Below are 24,624 nucleotides of genomic sequence, written 5' to 3'. Positions count from 1 at the left end.
CCTTGGCCCGGTGAAGCCCTACCGTTGGGAAGCGTCCTAGCTGAGGAAAATCATCACTCGAGGGATCCATTCTAGTGTGCTGCATCGATTCGACACAATCGCCAAATGCACTAAATCAGACTCAACGGCCAGCCCCGTTCCTGTAGGAGAGGGGGGAGGGGGGGGGGGGGGGAGAAGTAATAAGGGCGTGCACCCACAGAAAGTGGTGATTTGCAAGGATAATCTACTGGTAATGCATTTTAATCCGGCGAATGGGATGCCCAACCGCCCGAAGGCGACTGGACCGGGGTCGAAGTTCGAAAACATTTCTCGTCGTAGGTGTTGTCCTATACACACACCTAGCAAGTAACTTATGCTTGGATTTGTATTTTACATTCATATCTTATTTTGAGTCCCTAACAAGTGGATTATTTGGGGATTAAACGTGTTTCAAAAATTTCCAAAATTGTTTTTTGATTAAAGCAAACTCGTGTTTGGTTTGGAAGGGAGTGTCGTACCAAATGTAGCAAACATATTCATACCCCCTTATCTTATCTTATTTTTATATGAATTTGACTCTTTACGTCACTGGATTAAAATTAGAGAACAGGCTAACAATAATGAATGTTATATTACCTGCTTAATGTCTTGTTTTGAAATGTTTACAGGGTTTTGATCCATATAATGGAATGTGTCAATAGGTAGAGAGAATATTTCAAAAGCATAGGGGATATTTTCAATCGGTTGAGAGAACTTTGCAATCATATAGGGGAATGTGTCAGACAGCTAGGGAATCGTGCAAATCCACCGGGGAACTTTGCAACCGGTTGGGGAAGCGAGCTGCTAACTTCACAAAACTAATCGTTTTTATGCCAAAGAAATTATATAACTTTAGATAATTAAACGCAAAGTGGCAAGCCAAAGTGTGATATTCGATGTGGGGTTCTCCACGTTTATCGTACTAAATTCGTTGCTTAACCAACGAATGTAAACTAGTTGATGCAAAAATTTTAACTAAATTAATAGACGAACGTACAGGGGTGGATCAAAGTAAACAAACAAATTACAACAAACGAGGACTTGTGTGATGTTGACAGCTTGCTCCCCTAACCGGTTGCAAAGCTCCCCGGTGGGTTTGCACGATTCCCCTAGCTGTCTGACACATTCCCCTATATGATTGCAAAGTTCTGTCAACCGGTTCAAAATAACTCCTCGTGCGTTTAAAATGTTCTCCCTACCTATTGTAACATTGCATTATACGGATCGAAACCCTGTAACTATGTTAAATATTGTTTGGGAAGATTTAACTATCGAGCATGTTTGCATAGTATATCAAATAATAGCATAGCATATCCAATGTACCTACTAAAAATGTATGAAACAAGATTCAGAAGCTTAGCTTAGTGAGCCGTTTTGCTAAAGGATGTTGCTAACATGCTGTGCTATCATTCAAGCGCATAGCAATCGATGGTAAATATTTATCCTTTTTCCAGCCAACAAAACCCACAAGCGCACACCAACATGTTAATCCATTTGCATGCGGGAGAATGAATATCAATCACCTTTGGAACGATTTCATCGCTTTCTTTCCTGGAAGAACGTCTCGCACTCGCCCCCCGAACCAGTCCGTTGGGTTTTCCTTTCGAGGCGTGTGCACACAATAATATTCCACAACACTGGAAACACTGTGCAAACACTTCGGAACGATCAAACACAGATGCGTACTATCCGGAATCCATATTCCCTCCGAGAAATATTACACAAAATGTAATCGTCTCTGGAGGGTGCGTGTTCATATGTTTGTCGACTCTGGGCTTCGGCACTACAATCATGCTTCATTGAGGCGGACCAAGCATAGAGCTGTGATTGACAAAACTAGTGCTCTACCACCACCTCAGCCCCGGGAAGCTCCTGGTCCGGTTCTCGATACGAGCTTCAAAAGGCTCGACAGCTTCCCGAGACACCGAAACAGACACCGATTGCGATGCGAAGGAATGACGTGACGTTAGTTTCACTTCTTCTTTTTGCCATCCGTTTATTATTACAACAACTTCCTCCTCCCACGCAGTTCCCAGGCTGTGAACCGTCCTGCTTGTTTGGGGCGACCTGTTTGCACACCAGCCCGGACATATCCGGGCGGCAATGTCATCTCAGTCGGGGGAGGGTTAGAAAAAGGTGATCCCTGGGAGAACCGTGCCACCTTGTGTGCGTCCATCCGAAGATGTCAGCAAGTAAACCCCACGCGCCCCTTCGTGATGTGAACTGGTCTAGGAAGCAGGGTGGGTGGGGGAAATTATAGAAACGCAACGCTTCGTTAGTGTTGGAAAGTCACCTGGTTTTTTTTCTTCTGCCACCGTTGAAACGAATCGACCTTATCTTCGTGAAGGATGAAGGAACCGCACCAGAAGGCGGATGAAATTTCCGCTCCGGAGATACACGAGATGTACGAGCATTAATGTGTTGGTACATTTGCATACACGGCCTATGGGCGTGGTACAAAAAAGGGAGGAAAAGGACGGCTCGGAAGGATGACACAAACATCATATTATATTCAATTCCTGTTTAAGAGATCCTTTCGCCAGCCGAACCGTGTGCTCTCAGGCTATAAATATTTGTCTTACTTGACACACATCGCACCACTCCAGCACATCCAGCCCACGGGAGGATGGGATGCCAAGGAGTCAGCGCCCGGTCCGGTGTGTGACGTTCGTGCATCGGTGCAAAAATAAAACGAAGACCTGTTGTCGAACCCCTGCTCTGCTCTTTTCGTTGTGTTCGCAAACGGGTAGGCAAAGAGTTTCGCCCCGGACCCGGAAGTCGGTACTCGAGAAAGGCACAGAAATGGTACACACCAACATCCTCCGGACCCGTTTTTCCGTTTCCTGTACGCCGCCGCGCGGAACGCGGCTCGCTCTAGTACTCTCGCTTTCGCTTCACTTTGGCTGGAGTCCCCCTCCCCTCGAAACTCCCATCTCCCACACTTGGGGGTTCAAATATGTCTCATTTCAGTTTTGCAACTACAAAAAAAAGCTGAACCTAAAAAACAAAAAACCAACGGCGGAAAACGGAGCATGAACCTTTGATGTTTTAATAATGAACGGCCTGACGGTGCAAGCGGCGGATGCCAGACAGGTGTCCGGGGCCGGTTTTCGGATACCATGTTTCATCTGAACCTTGTATTGCTGTCGTTATTTGCATTTCTTGCGCCAATCGCCGAGTCTGCAACTCATTGCGAGCATGTTTTAATTTCCCGACGGAAAGTTTACTATGTTTGATGCGTTTTTTTCTAAGAGTGGTGACAACACGTGAGGAAGGGGATAGTTTACCGTTACATGCAATTTTATTTGCACAAGGAAAATCGGAAATCTCCACCGTGCGTTGGTTTGATGAAAATTGTGGGTGTATTTTTTTAGAAAGGAAGCTCTAAAGGGAAAAAGTGAAGTAACAAAGTTGTTCTTGCTTGGAGGTTCGGGTTTTGCATCGTGTGGCAAATAAATATAATACTCCTTCTCCCATCCCCAGGATTGCGTTTCACCCTATGAGAAAACTGGGCGGAAAATGTGCTCGCATCGAGCTCAAGTTGCACTTACATTTCACTACTATAATTAGCAGTGAGTTTGAAGGGCCGAGACGGAAACCGTACTCCCAACGCTGTATTCCAGGGCTCCATTACGTAACCCTTGCTTTTCCCGGAAGGTCCGTTTCCACCGGCGGCAAATGGACGTATTGAGCTAATTTTAAACCGGACGGACAGCGCCCGACTTTGGCGAAGGTCCAGGAATGCCACCCTCAAAGACGCTGCACGCCATCGTTGTCGAGGCGCATCAATAACACAATTTACAATCATCGCGCCAGGTGAGCCGGAAAAACTCAAACACGTGGAATTAATTCGGTCTCCTTCCTTACCCGCGCACCGTGGCGACCAGGATTCCCAGGCATCTTCGCCCGTATCCCGGGCGGTTGTGTGTGTGTGTGGATGACTCCACCTTTCACAGTGTCTACCCGTTCAGAAAGCCCCTTCTTCCACTTGCCGAATTCTCCAAACTTGTGCGCATTTTTCGCAACCCGGGAAAGGGGTTTCCAATCCAGGTTGCCAATAGTTGCAATTTGCAATGGCATGGATTGTTCCCGACATTTCTATCACCCGGCAGGACGTTCGCCGAGTCCGCTCTGGCTGGCTAGTCCGGTCTTTTCCTTTGCGCGACGAATTACCCGGTCGAACGGAAATGGTTCGCTCCCTCCCGGGAACGAGAAACCTGACGGAAAAGCGGGATACGGATGATGCGATGCACAAACCCGTATGGACTCGTGTCGTGTTGCAAAAAAAAAAAAAAAGCACGGACTCTGAACTGAATCCACAAAAGACAGATAGATAGCAGAAGAAGCGAGAAGTATCATTCCTGGAAGAACGGTTGTGACGGGACACATATTTTCTTGCCCCAGCTCGCCCGCCCATTTTCCGACACATGTCCGTGGCGATAAGGTGCTCGGGAGTGAAACACGAGTGGGAAAATAGGGGGGGGGGGGGGGGGGGGGTACCGGATGGGGCGGCGATACTCCGGAGGGCACCAATCATTCGGCTCCAAATACGTCAGAGAATGAGTAACGACGTTTCCATTCCACTTGCTCGCACCCTCCTCCTCCTCATCCCGCCAAAAAGGGTGGCTTTTCCCGGGAACCATTTCGCTCGAATGCGCACAGAATGGCAACAGACGGAGATAATAAAAATTGAACGCCAGCGCGCGCGCTCGATATGACATCATCCAGCGTGAAGTGTGCACACTTCATGAGCAAGCGATCGGTTTGGGGGGATAAAAATAATGGGCGAAAAATGAAATTGGTACATTTTTCCCCACTCGGAACATTCTGCCACCGGTTGGCGATGCCCTCCGCGATGGTTCCGCGAAGGACGTATACTCCTATTGGCTTCCTGGCCCGACTTGCAGTGAACTGCGAGCACGAAACACAATCCACTACGTTTTCTAGCGCTTCCGTTTGCAAGCACTTCGCTAACTCCGCCCGGGGAAAGTTTAAGGAGTAAAATCCACTCGTACTCGGCAGCCTGCGATATTGTGCTGCCGTAAAGCTGAAATGTTCCATCAATCTCGAATCAAATCCACTAAGCGAAGAACAAGTCACCGGTGATGTGCATTCAAACGAGCGTGAAATCAAACCGCCAGAGTAAAATACAAAGTAAAGAAACGAAAGCTCACCGGGGGAAAACATGGTCTGCAAATAGGGTAATGTCAGAAAAATGTAGATTGATGATCGTTCTCACCTTCCGCTCCGGTGTGTGTTTGGTCATAGTACGTAGACGAGCGTTCCTGTCATCGAGCATTCCCCCGCCTCAGGATTCCCGCCAAAAACGAACCATAAATGATGGCCGTTATGTGATTCAGCTAAAGTGTCACCATTTGAGCGGATTCCGTTTTCTTGCGCCGTTTTTCACCCTCCATATAAACTGGAATGAATAGGAAGCAACAGTTATAACGCTCGTAGCAAATGAGTCATAGGAAAAAAAATGGGTGCATCATCAGTTCAGCCATACGATCTGTCACTCATTGTCAGCTATAACCCCGTATCTGTGATTTGGGACTCCAAGCTGCTCTATGAGCTCAAGGAGATTGAAGAAGATATTTGGCTCAATAGTTCGAGAAAGTTCAACAGCAGAAAAATACAATGCAAAATTCCAGAATAGAACTACTTGACTCATTTGTTTAATCTGATTGATTGCGAATTTCGGGAAGCAAACCTCTTCAACCTGTTTCTCAAGGAGATTGATAACGATATTTGGTTCAATAGTTTGAAAAAGTTCAACAACAGAAAAAACAAATCATAATTCTAGGATAGGACTACTTCACTCATTTGTTTCATCTGATTGATAGCGGAATTCGAGAAACAAATTTCTTCAGCCTATTTCTGAATTTGGCTATGCTAGTCTGTGCTGTTTTCAAGAATCTGCATCGTTGCTTCATGACTCCTTGGGTTCAGATTGCTGTAAATTCCTTGTTACAGGAATATAGTTGTTATCGAATAGGTTGTTCTATCATAGAAAAAAGTTGTTCTGTCATAGAAAAAACAAAGAAGAGAAAAGAATTTCTTATTTCAAAATGCTGGATACACGTATTTCACACACAACATGCTGGAATTAAGAGTTTGCATACAGAGGTTCTGAGAACCGTGTGTTAAACATGAAACCGAACTGAACAACCGATGTTCCAGTGCCATAGAAAATATAAATATAGGAAGATTTCTGCTCCTAAACGAAAAGCTCTCATGCTGGCAATGATTACTAAGAAGTTGACCTACTACCACAAGATTTAGAAATAAGTGGAGTTATAAGAAATAATCCCCACAGTTCTGTACACCAAAGGACAACCTCCCGTTCGTGCTGCCAAACCAGAGTTTGTCTGCTCTAAGTCTGGTTTCGTATCATAAGAACGATTACATGACAAGGAAAATATAAATTGATGACCGTTGGAGGAAATGTAGCCAAATGATCGGTTGCATAACATAAATAAAAGTGTGCAGCGTGCATATCTGAATGCCGGGCAAGCAGGGTAGCAATGTGCAAACCTCGCCAAACAATACGAGCTGAATCTGCACCGTACGACAAACACCATCCATTATTGTGTTTATCGTTCAAACAACCGCTGCGCGCCTCAACACTCGCAGTTATGCTAATGTTTGTCGGAAGCGTCCCCCTCATTCTAGGGGCGAATCGAAACTGGAACAGTGTAGGTCGGTGCAATTGCTACCACTTCCGGTGCAGAACGACCGTACCGGTTGGAGCACTCGGTGCCACGATGCTAATTAAAGAAAAATCCCGTAAAAAAATCGTAAGAATGTTGCACAACCATGCTCGAACAGAAACGGAGAAAAATGCAACCCTAACGAGATGTTCGTTTCACTGTTTCACTTTACAGCAAGGATTTTTTTATGCCTCTCCCAGTTTTTCTTTATATGTTTTAAAAGTGTATATCATACCTTTCGTACGTTATTCCAGCCCTTTCTATCCGCCTATACTACTATATTGTCGAACCTTACCAGAGTGGGAAACAACTTCCAGAAGACCCTACTTCCGGGAAATGCTCAAGAACAATACATTTTTTTCACCGCAGAAGAGTTCTATTTTCTATTCGACACTGGAAAATATGTTCATATAAAACCCACAACCCTGTTGCCCTTTAGGAGAATAGTTTTCTCCTTGAAACCAATTTTCCTTTTGTGTTTTTCTAAGCTCAGTAGGTCGTTCTTGAATGTGTGAATTTGTAAACCCGAAAAACAATCCAATCAAAGGTTCATTTACGATGTATGTTTTTTCGGAACTATTTTGAAAACTTAATACTTTTACTCATTGAAACCTGATTGAGTTTTTCCAAATATTTTCGGAAGAAAAATAAACACCCAAATCGAACGAGTTTTCCATTCGGGGTTCATGCAGAAGATTCATCCCATTCGTACGTTTTGCTCGTGCCACTTAATGGTCCCCGGGAAAAGCGATGACGCTTGCAGTGAAACTTTGCTCCCAACCAACGAAGCATTTCGGTTCCGGGAAAGTTACTTCTGCCTACCGTGCCAGCATCCACAGCGTCAACGTGAAGTGAAAATTTATGACGGGAAATTCTACCACTTGCATAACACCGGCTGTGCAGTTTTCAGGTTTGTTTTTCCTTGCTTGCGTTTTTCGCTCGTCGCAGAAAGCACCCTCGACAAGGGGATGCTGATGACGAGGGCAGAAAACTAATGCGACCGTTGCTAGTCGGTCGGGAAAACAACGGTCTCGGGCACGCATGGCCGAACGCCTATGCTGCTGAGCCCCCGTCCCGCCGTTGAGATGCCGGGGGAAAGATTGGAGGAATGGGGGGAGTTGGTTTTTCCTTCGCAACGACACGGTACCCTCACCATTGTGGCCATCGGGTTGTCAACAACAATCCACTCGCAATCTCTTTCCTCCGCCGCTTCGCTCTTGCTCGCTCCCGAGCTTTGCTTTGCTCGCAGCAATCGTCATTAACATCATCATCATAGTTGTCATCGAAACAAGCAGGACGACGTGCGGCACAGGTGAAAGGATTTTGCTAGCATCGTCATGCATCGTGCCTTCCGACGACGACAGCGACGACGGCGAAGGCAACCGTGCAAAAGATGGTGAACTATTATCTTGTTTACACAGCTTCGCAACACTCTACAAATCGCGTCTCCTTTTTCCTGATCCATTACCAAGCGGGGGATGCATTTCACATTGCATCGGATCATCGAGTCGGTTGGGCGTGGGCTCGACGGGCAGGGCCCGGTTTCTGGACGGTATGTTTACCGATGGGAAAGCTCCGAGCTCTTGCTGACACAACCGGTCGGACGACGAGCCAACCGAGCTGGCGCAATGTGATGAGTTTTCCGGCCGTGCGGACATGCACCACGTGAACGCAAATCGCGTCATAAATCACATCACGGGAGCAGATGCAATCCCGGACCAGTATTTGCCAAAACCAAACCTGTCCACCCGTTGTCATCGTCGTCGTCGCCAAGAAACAAACAACACGTGTAGCATTATGCTACAAGAAGAATGTTTTGCAAGGTGGCTGGGGGACAACTGACACTTTATCATAATCGCTCTATATTACTTCTCAATCGAAAAAAAACTCGTTCCCGTACCCGCATATAGACTCCGGGAAACATGCGATCGAAACTGAAATATACTTGTGCTTTATGAGATTTTTCGTAAGCGTCCACTCTCTGCGTTTTGTTTCCACTCGATGTAGTTTTCATCACACGGGATCCGGATGGTTCAATGCAATAATATGCAACTTGACCTTTTGCCACATTCGTGTTTCATCTGTTGCCAGATTGATGGCAATTTCATGTTAATCCGGAATCACGATCGATGCAAAAAAGATCTTTTCACAACTAATTAAAGCAATACGGCCAGGCCGCCCCTTCTGAAAAAAAAAAAATAATAATTAATCGAATAGTGCTAATGTTTTCCTTTCAGCGATGAAACTATTGGAGCTTTCATGTCTTGTGAGGACATCAACTTAATTTAGGGTTGAAATATTATTAAAATTTCAGTATTGTAAGCTTACTTCTAGGTCAATTGAAATACAAATAAAATACCTAAAAAACTACAGGGAAAAATATTCATCAACATAATATCCTCGCTTCAATTTTAACCAAACAACGCTTAATTGTTCCCAATCGAAAAAAAAAATTGGGGAGGTGCAACAGTAAAGCAATCACCATGTTCACATTAATAACTCACCATTGCAAAACGCACAATATTGAGTTACCCCACCCGGCTAGCGCATGGTTACGTTGTAGGAATTGTAACGCAGTGGTGGACGCAAATTAGTTTGCCATTTAATTTAAAACTAACTCATCCGCAAGAAGCCCCCCTCTCGGGAGGAGCAAAAAACTTGGCTATGGCTTTTAATTAAACGTTCACATCCTGGGCTGGGAGTTACGTGCTTAATCAGTCGACAAAACTGGTAATCATTTTCTACAGCGCGTTTGCTGCACACACACACACACAAACGCATCGAATTATCCGCCTCGAAATGCAACCGGTTGGATGCGCTTTCCCAGGTTCTCGCATGTTACATGGTTTCCGTGCGATTTCACAAGCCACGCCACGAAGGACTCCACCCATATTTAGCACCGTTGACTGGACACAGTTCAACTGTGGACACTTTGTTGCATAACAGAATGTGGGGCCGTATCGCGACACCGTACGCTAATCAAAAGGTCAACCCGACGCCCGGGAGGCGAAGCGTTTATGCTAATGTTTACTCTCACCCTGGTTGACATTTCAAAGGAGTGTCCCAGGAATTGTGGCAACAATTGGTCGTATACTTCGTGGTTCGAAAATCGTTGGAAAGAAGGTTGCTTTTCGAATGTACAGTTTTGGAACAGTTGATTATGTTATATGTTGCCTCTCTGACTGACATTACTAACGCTTGCCGCTTCCGGATTTGCATTCTTCTTCCAGATATCCGATGATGATCGCATGAGCCTGACGACGGCCGTCTCGGATGAGGACGACGGGGAGAGTGTGATGGCGTCACCGTACAAAGCGAAAGCAACAGGTACGGCGGCGGCGTCCTTCAACTGCACCGGAGCCGTCCGGAAGGCCGGGTAAGTACCTCGAGGCCGGGACGCCTTTCCTTTCCAACGAGGACTTTTTCGTTTTCTGAACCGAACCCGGTTTTCCGCCCCGGTGGTTTTGCAGCTTCCTGTCGGTGAAGAAGTGGCTGCTGCGCAAGAAGCACCAGATCGAGCTGGCCCGCAAGCGCGGCTGGAAGGGCTACTGGGTCTGCCTGAAGGGGACGACCCTGCTGTTCTATCCGTGCGACTCGCGCGAGGGCCGCTCGGTCGAGGCCGCCCCGAAGCATCTGATCATCGTCGACGGTGCGATCATGCAGCCGATCCCGGAGCACCCGAAGCGCGACTACATCTTCTGCCTCAGCACGGCGTTCGGTGACGCGTACCTGTTCCAGGCGCCGTGCCAGGTCGAGCTGGAGAACTGGGTCAACAGCATACACAGTGCGTGCGCGGCCGCGTTCGCCCGCCATCGTGGCAAGACCGGCACGCTGCACCTGCTGCAGGAGGAAATCTTTCGGCTGGAGAAAGCAATAGAATCGGTATGGTTTCCCTCATCAATTATTTTGTCCTTTCAATGACCCCAAAAGACTAGACTATCTTCCTGTTTTAGGTTCCGAATTACAAAGCAATCCCGTAATTGGAACCTAACTACTAGAAGACCTAAGAACCTAACAAGCCACTCTACGTCATTGCATTAAACTGGTGTCGATTTTTCTGCGCATTTGATACAGGATCACAAGCTGAAGCACATGGCCGATCTGCAGCAGAGTGTCGTCACTGACGGAGACACGCGCCACCAGATCCAACAGCAGATCTTGCAGTGGGAAGAGAACCTGGAGCGGCTGCACTGCGAGCAGTTCCGCTTGCGCTGCTACATGGCCTCGCTGCAGAACGGAGAGCTTCCGAATCCGAAGGTAAGTACCTAGGTGCTGCACCCGTAATGCGGACTGGATTGGACATTCCATTCTTCGTCTCTTCCAACCAGTCCCTACTGACGCACGTGTCGCGCCCCACCAAGAACACGCTGAACAAGCTCGGCGTCTTTACGGTTTCCTCGTTCCACGCGTTCATCTGCGCCCGCTCGCCGTCGCTGCTGAATAACCTGCTGGCGGGCCGGGGCGCGACCAAGCGCCGTCCGCCCATCCTGTCGCGCTCGAACAGCGGCTCCAGCCGGCGCTCGATGCAGATCAACTCGCGCGACGAGCCGGAGAAGAGCTACAAGGTCGCACTGCCGGAGAACACGTTCGCCACGGTGTACCTGCGCGAGGGCATGTCGGTCGAGGAGTTCCTGGCCAGCGCCTGCAGCCGCAAGAACCTGAACCCGATGGAGCACTTCGTGCGGGTGAAGAAGCGCCGCGACATGGAAGACCACAACTACTTTGTTCCTCACAGAAACGATTTGATTGAGACATATGTAAGTAGCGCGAGGGGAGGGAGGGGGGGGGGGGGTGTGGACAGCACGTGACAACTGGCTTCATCGTGTGCTTGTTTGTTTTTTCCCCCCCATGCAGCTACACACCCACGAGGTGGTCGAAGTGTGCGCGAAAATTTTATATCAAGTAGAACTACAACGAACGACGCTCGAGCAGATGTGGGGCTTCTCGGTCGAGGCGGAACTCATCGAAAACGCCGACCGGCAGGACGAGCTGTGCTGCTACGTGAGCCGCGTCGAGGACAAGAGCGTCGCCATGCAAAACGGTAAGAATCGGTCGGCTGGAAGTGGATCACCCTGTCTTATCTCACCCATCGGTTTCGTAGGTGTCATTAAAGGTGATGAAATAATTGTGATAAACGGTGCAATCGTTTCCGACCTGGACATGATGTACTTGGAAAGTGTGCTTCAGGAAGAGCAAGCCTTATGCATGATGATGAGGTAAGTTGCGAACGTTGTCCACAAGCGTTGCGTGCTGGTATTCATTCCGGACCATCCCTTCCACGCCTCCCTGCAGATCCTCCCGCACGGAGCCACCGGATCTCGTTGGCATTATGCGCTCCACCGACGACATCATCGAGTCACTCGTGTGTCCGCCACCACCGTCGGACCCACCAGTTATCAGCGAGGAGATGATCTCGGGCCTAATCGTTCCTGCACCGGGCTGGCGTAAGTATCACTAGGTCGATAGTTTCCCTTTGCGAACCCTGCAAATGGCTTCTTTCTTTCCCTAATGGGAGAGGGGCTGGTGGGGGGTTTTCCGCTTGGCTGGGGCCACAGGAAAACGTGCGTGTCGGGTCGAGTGGTTGTTTTGCTTATCTGTAGTTGTTGTGCAACGTAGTGCTATGGCATTTTCACCCGAATCACCTACCCACTCGCTGTTCTTCGGTCAAATGAAGGACGTTCGTGTATTGCAGGCAAGGAGGTGTACTCGCCGGAAGTCGAGAGCTCGCCGGCCCCGTCCTCCAACGATCCGCACCTGTCCGCGATGGACCGCTCGAAGCCGTCGTCGCGCACGAGCAGCTTCGAGATCGAGAATCTACTCAAGTCCGCCGAGCAGGTCACCGGCTTCTGTCGCTCGCCGCAGGAGACGCGCAAGTCGAGTCCGACCGGTTCGGTCGCGTCGTCGATGTCGAACGTTATGCTGACCCCGTCGCGTCAGCTGACCGACGCCGAAAAGCTACGCAAGGTCATCCTCGAGCTGGTCGACACGGAGAAGTCGTACGTGAAGGTAAGTGTGGATTGAAAATTCTTGTAGTTCTTCTCGTCCATCAACTGCCTCACGGTATCCTTCCCGGCAGCACTTGAACAATCTTCTCGAGTACTACCTGGAGCCCCTGAAGCGAGAAACGTTCCTCTCAAACGCCGAAATCACCGCCCTGTTCGGCAACATACAGGAGATCGTCACTTTCCAGCGTCAGTTCTTGAACAACCTCGAGGAGGCGCTCGATCTGGAACCGGACTTCCATCAGTTGGAGCATCCTAGCCAGTTCAAGGTACGGATTTTGGTGCACTAATTCGCTGAACTTGAACTTACCAGCGTTCGATTTGAAATTCTTCCAGAACGTTCTTTTTGCCATCGGGTCTGCATTTTTGTACTACGTCAACCACTTCAAACTGTACTCGTCCTTCTGCGCCAGCCACAGCAAGGCACAGAAAGTGCTTCATCCAAGTAAGCATCGGTCCCACCAAACGTCTTATTCTGACAGCTTTCCACAGTGGCGCTCATCCACAATTTCTTTGCACACAGATGAAGGCAATCAAGCGTTGCAGGAGTTCCTGGCCGCTCGGAATCCAAAGCAGCAGCACAGCAGCACCCTGGAGTCGTTCCTCATCAAACCGATCCAGCGCATCCTGAAGTACCCGTTGCTGCTGCAGCAGTTGCGCAATCTCACCGACCCGAATGCGGCCGAACATCTGCACCTGGTCGAGGCGCTCAAGGGCATGGAGAAGGTGGCCGAGCACATCAACGAGATGCAGCGCATCCACGAAGAGTACGGGGCGATCTTCGATCATCTCTTCCGCCAGCACCAGAAGTCCTGCAAGCAACCGATCGACCTCAGCCCTGGTAGTATGGACGCCAACAGTCCCCCGTTTTCCTAGCCGTTTTGTTTTTTGTTTACCCTCGGTTCAATTACTTCCTCTCGTTCCGAACACTACTTCCTGTAACGCTATAACGGATCTACAATTGTGCCCTCTCTTACCCACCAAACGACCTAGGTGATCTGCTGTACTATGGTGGCGTTGAGTGGCTCAACATTTCCGACTTCCTCGGCAAGATCAAGAAGGGCTTGGAGCTCCACGCCATGTGCTTCGTGTTCAAATCGGCCGTCGTTTTCCTGTGCAAGGAGCGTTTGCGTCAAAAGAAGAAGCTGATGGTGAGTGGTGGCGCCAAAAAATACAATTTCCCTTCCTTTCACTGTTTCACCTCTGTTTCCTTGTACGTGAACCTGTTTTCCTTTCCTCGCGTTCTTTCCACAGGGTGTCTCGAGCAAGAACGCCACCAACGAGGTGGAGATTATCCGCTATCAGGTGCTGATTCCGGTCACCGAAGTACAAGTAAGGGCTTCCTCCGCCAAGGACATGGACTCGCACTTCCTCTGGGAGCTTATCCACCTCAGGTCGCAACTACAACGAAGATCGGAGAAGGTGTACGTACTGTCGAACAGGTAAGTTTCGTATACCATCATACTGCTGCTGGGAGGTAAAATCCAATTTCCAATGTTTTCCATCCGGTGGATCAACCACTTAAGCTATAGTCGTCAGAACAGTTTTGCACAAACTGTCCCAGTTATGATGGGGGATACAAGGTAACACTGCATATCCCAGCAGGAGAGAGTTTCCGTTTCCTTGCCGATAAGCATGTTATACATGTGTTCCACAAACTGTGTCCGGAACGAACCAACCGTAGCGAATAACAGAAATCTATTAATTTAAATCGGATTACGTTGCAGCGCGGCGAGATAAAAGAACATGTTTTTCGTATGCATCCTTCCCGGGCTCTCGAACAGATTTCGAAAGAAAACAGAAATCTCCGCCCCAGTCTTCCGGCGTACTTTCGCTGGTAGTTTCTTTATGGAAAAAACACTATCTTACTTCCTGCACATTTACCCACTCCCAGTCCCCCGACCAACAAAGGTCTTTATCGAAAACACGAACCGCATCACGAGCAATCACTATTTTCCGGATTGAACCTCGCCAAACTCGGTCTTATTGCATTTGCGCTAAGCCAGAGGATTATTGAGCGGTTGGGTGGATGGTAGGAATGCTTACGAAAGTTCACATTACAGCCATCGATTCGGTGACTGAAGAAAACAAGTTGTGTTTCGTGTGCAAGGTTGTTGAGAAAATGTTCCGTTCAATGAATTGATAAAAGAGAAGGACGCCGAAAGAAAGCGCTCGAACTTACTCGATTGCTCTGGGAACTGGATGGAAAATTAAATTGGAACACACTGGTTCTGCGCCAGTGCACTGTTTTTCTTGGATGGTATGTTTTCCCACAAGTTGGAAACCGGATTGAGAGGAAATAAAAATGCATCCTTCGCCCGGAACAGGGAAAGCTTGTAACTGTCACTACGTAAACTTCCGGGAACGAAGATGAACATGCTTACGCTTCGACGCTTTGTTTGACTTTCGCCATTGCTGCGGAATTCATTTATGCTCTGTCGAACCCTTTCGCTTACACTTTCCACTTCCTGACCCGCTTCCTTCGCAGCACCGCCGAGTTCCGCAATGCGTTCCTCAAGACAATCCGGCAGATCATACGTGAAAGCGTTCGCAACATGTCGATACCGTCGCTGAAGAGCATGGGTGGCAGCACGAACTCGATGACGGGCGTCGGAAATTCGTCCGGAAATTCGCAAACTCTCGAACGACCGAAGCAGCAGGTTCGTAGATGTTGAAGCACACGCCCGCTGTGAAGATGAAGTTTTTATCGCTAACATCCGCATTGTGTTGTTGTTTCCCTTCCGCCCGGTTTGGGGTTTATTTTTCCTTCCTTCCTTTTGATTGCCGCAGCCACAAATTATGCAAGGTTCTCAGACTCTCGGAAAGCCGAAGAAATCGAAGATCAACCAGCGCCACTCGTCCGGTAACATCGACTACGATAACACGACCTCGGGCAGTCAGGAAGCGGACGACCCACCGGTTCCGCAGTACAGTGGCCAGTTCCGGATGCGCAGCAAGACAGTTGGCGACGTTGGAGGTAGGACCCCTTTTTGACCGTGCAGAAAATTGTACTATTCAACTTATGCGAAACTCTTCCTTACTCCTATGACCTACAGAGCAAGTTGCCGCTTGCCGACGGAACATGAGTGAACGCGAACAGGAAAAACCGGACCCGGGTACCAAGTCCGAGGGGGAGGATGATTCCCAACAGGGCACTGTGAAGCCAAAGTCATCTCTGGGCAAAACGCCGAACCATCTAACGCTGAGGTAAGCTACGCCAGGCTTAGTCTCCGGCACCAAGTGCACCAAGTGTTCAATGACAACTAGCGTAAATATGTTACGTTAATCTAACACACCACTTGCATTCTGTTTTCGCTTTCTTTTCACTCGGTTATCACGACCACTATAGCACCACTTCTACACTCTCCGTGGGCAGCACCGGTAGCCAGGCACGTTTGATACAGTCGTCCCATCCGCCGGCCACCTACCATCCGGTGCTGATGAAAGATCTAGGTAAGCGAGTTTCTCCTAGTAGCGATAAGAGTGTAGTAGAGATGTTTGACGCGAGCAAGGGCGTGACTCCCGAGCAACAACAGCGACCGAAGCAAGCAGGCGATAGTGCAGGGGACAGCGCGATGGACAAGCACCTGAAGAATCTCAATCTCGACAGTCTAATAGAGACCGACATAGTAGAGTACATGGAGAACCTGAAGGAGAAGCACCTAGAGAGCGAGCAGACCGTACAGCAGGGCACCGGTAGTACCGTGGTAGTAGCGTCCCTCGCTGGCAGTGTCACACCGATAGTCACCTCACCGCCACTGACACGTTCACCTCCCGCTAACACCTCCGATCACACCCTCAGTCAGTCACATACTCAAACGCAGAATTCACTTCCGATCTCAGCTCCCCAAGCTACCCATTCCCAGTCCCCCCGTAAGGTGTCTCAAGCGCATGTTCCCGAGTCCATGAAATCATCTACCGAATCCGCCGAAATGTCGCCCGGCCAAGCGTCCGGCTTCGAGCAGTCTTCCAGTTCTGGGTCCGGCAAGAGTGATGATAGCTGCTCGTCGGAACCGCCGGTGGAAAAGTCTTCCACGGCGATGGGAGCGTCCTCGACGGTGGTGGCAGACGGTGGCCCGTCGCGGCTCAGCGCTTCCTCAGCGACTTCCTCGCCCGAGGGCACGCTTAGTCCGAAGATCGAAAAATCCAAATCTCCCAAGCGCACCAAATCGGTGGAGAGAGAAAAAAGCCCGATTCGGATCATCAAGATCAAGTCGCCACGGAACAGCATCGACATTGAGCGGCACGTGCGCATCGAAAAGAGTCCGGATAGGGCGAGACGTGCCTCGAGCCCAAGCGCCAATGCTAACGCGACTACAGCAGGAATCAAAAAAGCCACCGAAGGTGGCATCCTGAAGAAGAAACTTTCCAACGGAGGAGGCGTTGTTGGGGGTATTCTGAAGCGATCCTCCAGCCCGGCCATGGTAACCGGTAGCAAACCTTCCGAGAGCTCTGATAGCACGGCCTCGCGGACGGATGCGAATCTATCGTCAGATTACGAACAGTATCAGGCGGCGACCGGTAGTAACCGCTGCTATCTATCGCTATCGAGCGAGTACCTCGGCGTGGAGAAGGACTACCCGCACATCTATCAGAACACAACCAGGGAGGAGAAGGTTCGGCGTGCTAAAAGAAGTGCCTCGGTTGGCAGTGCCGAACGGATGCGCTCGGTCGAAGGCTATGAGTCGTCCTGCGGCTACTCACCAAACACAAGCTTCGATGCATCGTCGGTGGAGGGAAGCAACGGTCGAAAGCGCTATAGCATCTCTTCAGAGAGGTCTCCAAGCGAGTATCGTAAGTCGTATAGCCGCTCAAGTTCGCCAACGCTCAACGCATACAGCCGGGATGTGTCACCAAGCCGCTGCTATGCACGCGGCCTTTCTCCACAGACCTCCCTAACCCGCGGCCTTTCCCTTTCGCCCCAGTCCTCCTTTAAGGGCATCTCCCCGCAGAGTTCGTTCAGTCGCGGGCCATCCCCTCAGCGGGGACCCTACACTAGCCGGGGTCCTTCCCCGCAACGATCCGCTCACCCGAGTCGTGGACCCTCACCGATGCGTGACGGCCGAGGCGGTGGCGGATACTACCGGGGAAGTTCCCCGCACAGCTATGGCCGCGGACTATCCCCCCAGCCTAGCTACAGTAGTCGAGGTGCTTCACCAACCCGATCCAACTACCCTCGCGGCCTCTCACCGCAGCGTCGCGGTAGTCGCCACTATTCGCCGCCCAAAGATCACCCCCACCACCATCCTCATTATCAACAGCGAGGTGGAGGCGTATCCCCGCAACGCTTCTACAGCCGGGCTCCCTCCCCCGAACGGCACTATGAGCGTCCCCGTGGTCCCATTCCGATACCGAAGAGTTACAGCCGTGGCGCCTCACCCCAGCGTCAGTATCGGCTCACTTCATCTCGCTCCATCGACAGCTCCTCGTTCCTGGACTACGACCAAAACCCGAACCTACACTACGCTCGCATCGAGCACGACCGACGGGCCTACCAGCAACAGCAGCAACAACAGCAACAGCAGCAGCAACAGCAACATCACCTCCATCAGCAACAGCAACACCAATATCAGTCCCAGACGCACGCCTCTTGCATGGAGTGCATCATGCAGGACATGAAGCCTCCATCGCAAAAGGCCCGCGCACGGCAAAGTCGTGCACGGAAAAAGTCGTCCCGGGCCAAGCTGTTCCATCAGGCGAGCTTCGATAAGTCGCCATCCTTCGATCACGACGAAATCCACGTATAAGCTGAACAGATCGCACCACAACCTGCTAGAACCAAAGATGATATACAAGACATAACGGGAGGGAAGACGATAAACTTACGATGATCACTACACTAACCACTATGCAACTGCCGTATACGTTCGACATTTTCGATACATTCCTATAATGAGTAGATGACAGCAGCACACCACGCACGCAAAGTCACACAGATCCGCAAAACCACAAAAAAAAAATGGAAAACACAGGAAACACAGCAGAAATCCTTATCAACTGCGGGGAAAACCCCCCTCCCTCTAATACCCACTTCCGCCCGACGGATGGCTTCGTAGCAGTAAAATCAAAACTAAATCTAATCAAAACAGCAAACAGGACGAGTGAGCGAAAACCCCGAATCAAAAGGCGCTTACCTGTAGCAGCAGCAAATCAAACCACTATAGGAGAGATACTATACTACAATAATCAACTACATGTTAATGATAGCCTGGGACATACATAACTATATAGCCAAAGCTGGCCATCCTCGCGGACGGCATATGTAGAGTGAGACAAAACCTAGATCCAACTACTCCTACCACAAACAAGCACACAACACAGTTCTTCGTTCCTCAGTCACAGTGGATATCATAAAGGCGAACATTTCGGAACACGGATTCGGTCTGATTTCAGCGAAGAAGCAGCGCTTTTCTTCACATTTTCCCTCCCCAAATCCTTATTTAAAGTATACAATGGAAGTTTTTTGTTAGTTAATCGACACTAGCACTTCCGGAAATAGTCAAACTTGCTAAATCGCCCTTCCGCTTGTTGCTTTCCTGCACCAAAATTAAGATATTCCGGATACCCAACGCAAAACTGACGATGGTTGGCATTGGTTGTGCGGAGACGTGCAACAAGTAAATTCCTTGAACCTCGTCAGCGCGCGTTTCGTGCTAAGGGACAATTTGTTATACAGTTTCCCTGCACCTGACCGAGTTCTGCCACTGCCAAACACAACCGAGACACGCTAGAAAAACCACAATCCCCAAGAGCGGGTAATACGTTTTCGAAATTAAATTACCAGCAGGCCGCAACGGGGATCGCCCTGTTCGGTGCCCGAGACCTTGGAATGGAAATGGGATGTCTTGTTGCACTGGGCTTGCCGTATTACGGCGTGCAAAATTGCTCGGGCGCCGGAATTCAATTATGGTTGCACCGTCACCGCATTGGTTTTCCAACTAGCGTCCAGTTTTCCATACATTGGTGGCTGTGCTTTTTGCAGGTGCAAGCAAAGCATGTGCTTTTCCTATGTTTTTGTTTTGTTTTTTTATTTTTATTTTCCATCACCTAATCCAACACCTTCCAGTCCCTCGAGGCCACAGTGAACTACCGTTTACCGTTTAGACACACAAACGTTACACTCTTAACAAAACATAGCATCAACATAAGGGAGCCATAACGTACAGTAATGATAAAAATAAATAAATAAAAAGTAATACATTTATACAAATATAAACGACGTATACGTATTAACATACATCATACTCGCAAACAACAAAATACAAAGCAAACCCGTGTTAACCAAAGTAATAATCAAGGACAGCTAGACACCAGGCAGTATATACAGGATAACTAAATAGATGAACCATTACAAACATTACCCTTAGTACATTCACACAGCATCTGTGAGTTTGTGTGTGTGTGTGAGCGTGCATTAAAACGTAGGAAGAAAAGAATAGCAGAATTAGGATTAGAAAAAAAAAACCAAACAATTTAGGAACAATATTAGCCAACAGAATTGAATATACTAATCGAAGTAATCGTTGACGTACAGGTGCGTTTATACCTTCGCAACCTTAAGTGATTACGTGAGGTGCATTACGATCTCCTGTCCTGTCCTTCCCTTTTCCTCTTCAGCTCATATCCACCCCCCATTCACGACTCGCCTAGGCGCCCATATAAATCCTTCGAGAGCCCGGTTTTTGGGTCAAGCATCGATACATTTAGAAATAATTAAAGCTAGGAAATTATAAACAAAGGTAATGGGAAAAGGTACTTCAATTTAGACCAATAACCATGCAGCATAATTACACTAGGGCAGGCATATACTTAACGAAAAACAATACCCAAAAAACGCACCTTCGCGCCCGCCCCTCCCACGAACGAACCTCCCCGCAATGGCGCCGAGTGTTTTTTGATCGAGGCGAGAATGTGTATATGCAAAAGTTGTGATTTTGTGCCAATTATCTTATAAGTCAGGGCGGAGATACCATTCACATATTGATTACCGGTATTGATATGATAAACGATTTTAATATAGTCCAATCGAATCGAGGTAAAGGTGTAAACATACATTAAATCCAACGTATTCCTACTCTCGCCAATACACGACGACTTTCGGACGTTTTTTCGGAGAAACGTTATCCAAAACTTACGGTACGAAGGGATTGTATTTAGTTTAGTCAATTCGCCGGTGCGTTGCGATTTCGCACGAATACGTTTTACTTTATACCACACAAAATAATCATTAATACATTTAGCCAACGTTATTGATGTTACCCGCGACGCGAAAGCGGGCCGACAGGTTGTTGTTGAATCGACAATCGAGTACAGGACACTTGTTATTGCTGCTCAGTGCCAGAGAACTCGTTCCATTCTTTACCAAAGGGCTGCATTTCGTTGCTCGCCCACACGGAAAGTGGAGTCTTGTTCTAATGGCTCGTTACTTATTGCAAACCATCGTGCCGCAAATCGGTTATAATACGTTTTAGTATGCCCAAAACACGCCAAAAACCGGCCGTCTATATCTATCTCTTGAGTACTGTACCTTACGAAACAAAACGGAGCATGTTTTGATATACTTAATACACTTTTGTTTTCGGTCAGTTGTAGCCGGATACCCAATGATATTATGAGTAATCTCGGAGCGGAAACTTTTTATAAAATTACGTACGAACGACACGGTTCGGGATAAATCACTTTAGATAGAATAACGTTTTCATTGATCTATGCTACGTTTGCTGTTATCAGTGGAAAAAAACACTCTTTCGCATTGTACTTTACGCAAAGATTTTACTATTGAAAAAAATATATATATTCACTCACCCACACATCCACACACGCACACGAACACGAACTCGTTTGACGATTTTAACGAAAAAAGAACCTCTTCTCTAATCAAAATGTAGCTCACGAGAGTACTATTTTTCTACAGATGCATCTTTTATCGCTTGTTCGGGAGGAGGAGGAGAAAATGGGAGGGGATGTGAGAAACATAGGTTGGCACAAGCAATGCAACGTTAGTTAGAGTTTTACAAGGCAATGTGAACAAAAGTTCAAAGTAAAGGAATTAACTAGCAAAAGAAGGAATTTTATTTCTTATTCGTTGCCCAAGCGAAGGGACTACTAAGGCACGAAACGAATTAAGTTGTGTAAGAAAAAGGATGAACCGGGCCCTTGCTCTGCTGGGGCACAGGCTCGGGAGATATTTATTTAGAGGCGAAACAGATTTTCATATTTCCGCAGCACTATTTTTGCGCTCTTTCAGTAGTCAAATAATGGAAAGGGTTGTTAATTATTGTCCGTTGGGATTGTTTTAGTGGAATGGACTGCACTAAGGCTTAGGGAAATTAAACTAATGTCAACTTCAGTATGTTTTAAATTGATCGCTCGGTTTTAAAGGATAATTATTATGATGTACGTAAACTGCTTTTACATCACTTTAAAATGTACACACTCATCCACACACAAGCGAAAAATTGACAAAAGACACGGTCGGGTATGAAAGTCATAAAACCACTCCAAACATTCCCAGCTACAACCTCCGGTTAGACGTATACACACTCGTACACACATAAACGCCGCGTTAGAAGAACCGCAAACCAGAGACTGCAACAACTGAATAGCGAAACTCACGACAACCTGACGATGATGTCCAGCCTTACGCAGCTTTGAGCGAATCTCATGCTGCCGTGAAACCGAACGACTGTATTTGCCGTAGAATACACCCCCGATCGCCCGCCTGCCTGCCGCCACAATCCTCGTGTTAGCTTAGGTTTAGCAGTAGCATTTTACAGGAATGCAGCTCCCTTCCGACAGCTTGGTGAAGGTGGTGTCAGTAGAACTGAACGTGGCTGAAACTGAAAGCAATAGCGCCCAAACAACATTGTAGAATTTGTTGCTACAGCTAACACAGACACACCTTTAGTTACACTCTTTTCAACTACTCAACCCCTGCGCTGTGTTGGTATATGTGCTACCCCAATGTTAGTCGAAACGATAGTAGATGAAAACCTGCCCGAAATTAAGGATACAGACGGGACAACGAGCACGAGGATTCTCGCACGATGACGAAAGTGTCCGATGGTTAACACACCACCAAAACTATTTGAGTATCTGCTGTTGTTGCTTACATCCTTTTCCGACCTTCCATTTGCGACGTTGTAATTGCCTAACGTTATCCATTTCCTGCATCCTTCCCCACTTACTCGATCACTTTTGTTATCCGATTTACATTGATGTTGTTTCTTGTTTTTAATGCAATTTTAATCCGTGGTAAATTTTTTATTATTCCCTTCTAGATCTAGATACAAGAATTTAATTTCTATCTCGTTTTGATGTGTCTTTCATCAACGATGTTCGTTGTTGAGCTCGTTTCAAACCAAATGCAGCACCTAGTTTAATAACCGTAAAGTGTCGAACAATCCCAATTTCGATTATGCGGCCTTAGCGTACTAGAGTAGTGGCTCCGAAATTCGTGCACTGCCTACGGACCATCCCCCCATAGTCCCCTACCAAATATGACCCACTTAGTAAATAGTGTAGCGTAAACGTAAAAGTTCTTGTTGAAACGAGTAAAGTACATCTTTTGAAATTTCACACCAAGCTTAGCAAATAGACCACATGTATCAAAACTTCCCCCAGCAGCAAAACTGTGTACAAAAGTCACTGTTTAGCAAGCCACCGAGCAAAGCCAAAGCAATACCAAAGCTGCTGAAGGTGAGAAATTGTTTCTTCAACTTTGTTGCCCACCGTACCACTCCGGTCGTCTAGTAGCCTATGTTTGTTGTCCGTTGTTTTTTTAGTGACAATTTTCCCACTGTTCTTACTTCTCTCAATCTACCTCTATCAACTTTCTCTTTCTCTCACTCTAGCTCTGTCTTCATCAGTATTAGTATTTTACATGACTGAATGTAAGATTATTTTAAGTTTTTCCTTCTTTCTTACCTACCTTAACCAATTTTGTTGAATATTTTCTATTCTACACTCATTTAACTATGATCCTCGATCCCAGTTGTTTTTCTTTTGCAATTCATAACTTTAGAGAGAGAAAAAAAAACCAATACGATTCCCAATATATTCCCTTTAAATCCGGTCTTCCTTCCCCTTCCCAAACTATTCTTCTCTAGGTTTTAAGTTAAGTTAGCTGAAATTGGATGCATTCAAATTTCAAAACACTAAATCAAACCAAAAACCAAAGTGTATCAAAAGAAGCGAAAGCCAAAATGATTTGATAACCAAAACTAATAAACCAAAAACTAATAAAACACTACCATTCGAACAATTTCATTAAATCTGGCCATTTGTTTTTCTTTTTTAATTGTAGGATCCCCGGTGTGGAAGCCTAGAGACATGATTAGTTTAAGTGACGCCCCGTCGACATCGCGTAAAGATGAAAGTAAATAACTTTTCTCGTTATCATCCTAAAACCTTTCTGAAACCCGATACCGTAGAGCAAAAAAGCAAGCAAGCAAGCAAACAACAAACGAACAAACAATCCAAACCAATAATATTTCAACTATTACTGCCCGTTTCGGGCACAATCGACTCAATTATTCCGAGTCCCCTGAGGCACTGAGGAGGCAGTCGCGGTTCGAACGGTGTTAGCTAGAGCAATAGAGAGTGGGCACGGGACACATCGAGATGAAGTGTTGCCATGTACACAGAACAATGCCTAACACATGGTAGGATTTGTGAAGGATACACCTTACTACAAGCACGTAGGCATTTTTAAGTACTCCACGTTGCAGGTGTCATACATGTAGCATGAAATTAGAAGAAAACTCTAGTCTCCCTGCACTACCGTGGATAATGCGCGCTCTGAATGACACGGAATCACCGTTACGCACCGTGGGGTTGTTCAGGTCTCGATGCTGCACAGGAAACAAATCAAGGTTTGCCTAACGGTAGAT

The 24,624-nt window shown here is 47.5% G+C and overlaps 1 protein-coding gene across 1 annotated transcript in view; it reads left to right on the top strand.

The window, feature by feature from the left end:
* Positions 1-24,118, top strand: part of LOC131281437 (protein still life, isoform SIF type 1) — a 70,561-nt gene extending 46,443 nt beyond the window's left edge. Inside the window, exons 14-31 of the mRNA XM_058310769.1 lie at positions 9,962-10,107; positions 10,202-10,613; positions 10,806-10,988; positions 11,060-11,488; positions 11,586-11,772; positions 11,833-11,947; positions 12,024-12,175; positions 12,424-12,737; positions 12,808-13,002; positions 13,070-13,178; positions 13,257-13,574; positions 13,727-13,884; positions 13,988-14,175; positions 15,222-15,393; positions 15,524-15,710; positions 15,790-15,940; positions 16,083-16,186; positions 24,039-24,118. Coding sequence (XP_058166752.1) covers positions 9,962-10,107; positions 10,202-10,613; positions 10,806-10,988; positions 11,060-11,488; positions 11,586-11,772; positions 11,833-11,947; positions 12,024-12,175; positions 12,424-12,737; positions 12,808-13,002; positions 13,070-13,178; positions 13,257-13,574; positions 13,727-13,884; positions 13,988-14,175; positions 15,222-15,393; positions 15,524-15,710; positions 15,790-15,940; positions 16,083-16,186; positions 24,039-24,118 — 3,600 coding nt within the window. The remainder of the gene's footprint in view (positions 1-9,961; positions 10,108-10,201; positions 10,614-10,805; positions 10,989-11,059; positions 11,489-11,585; positions 11,773-11,832; positions 11,948-12,023; positions 12,176-12,423; positions 12,738-12,807; positions 13,003-13,069; positions 13,179-13,256; positions 13,575-13,726; positions 13,885-13,987; positions 14,176-15,221; positions 15,394-15,523; positions 15,711-15,789; positions 15,941-16,082; positions 16,187-24,038) is intronic.
* Positions 24,119-24,624: the final 506 nt, after the last annotated feature.

Source organism: Anopheles ziemanni, chromosome 2 (genome assembly GCF_943734765.1).
Source record: "Anopheles ziemanni chromosome 2, idAnoZiCoDA_A2_x.2, whole genome shotgun sequence".
Classification (NCBI taxonomy): Eukaryota; Metazoa; Arthropoda; class Insecta; order Diptera; family Culicidae; genus Anopheles; species Anopheles ziemanni.
Note: the sequence above shows the minus strand (reverse complement) of the source record. Positions and strands in the feature narration are given on the sequence as shown.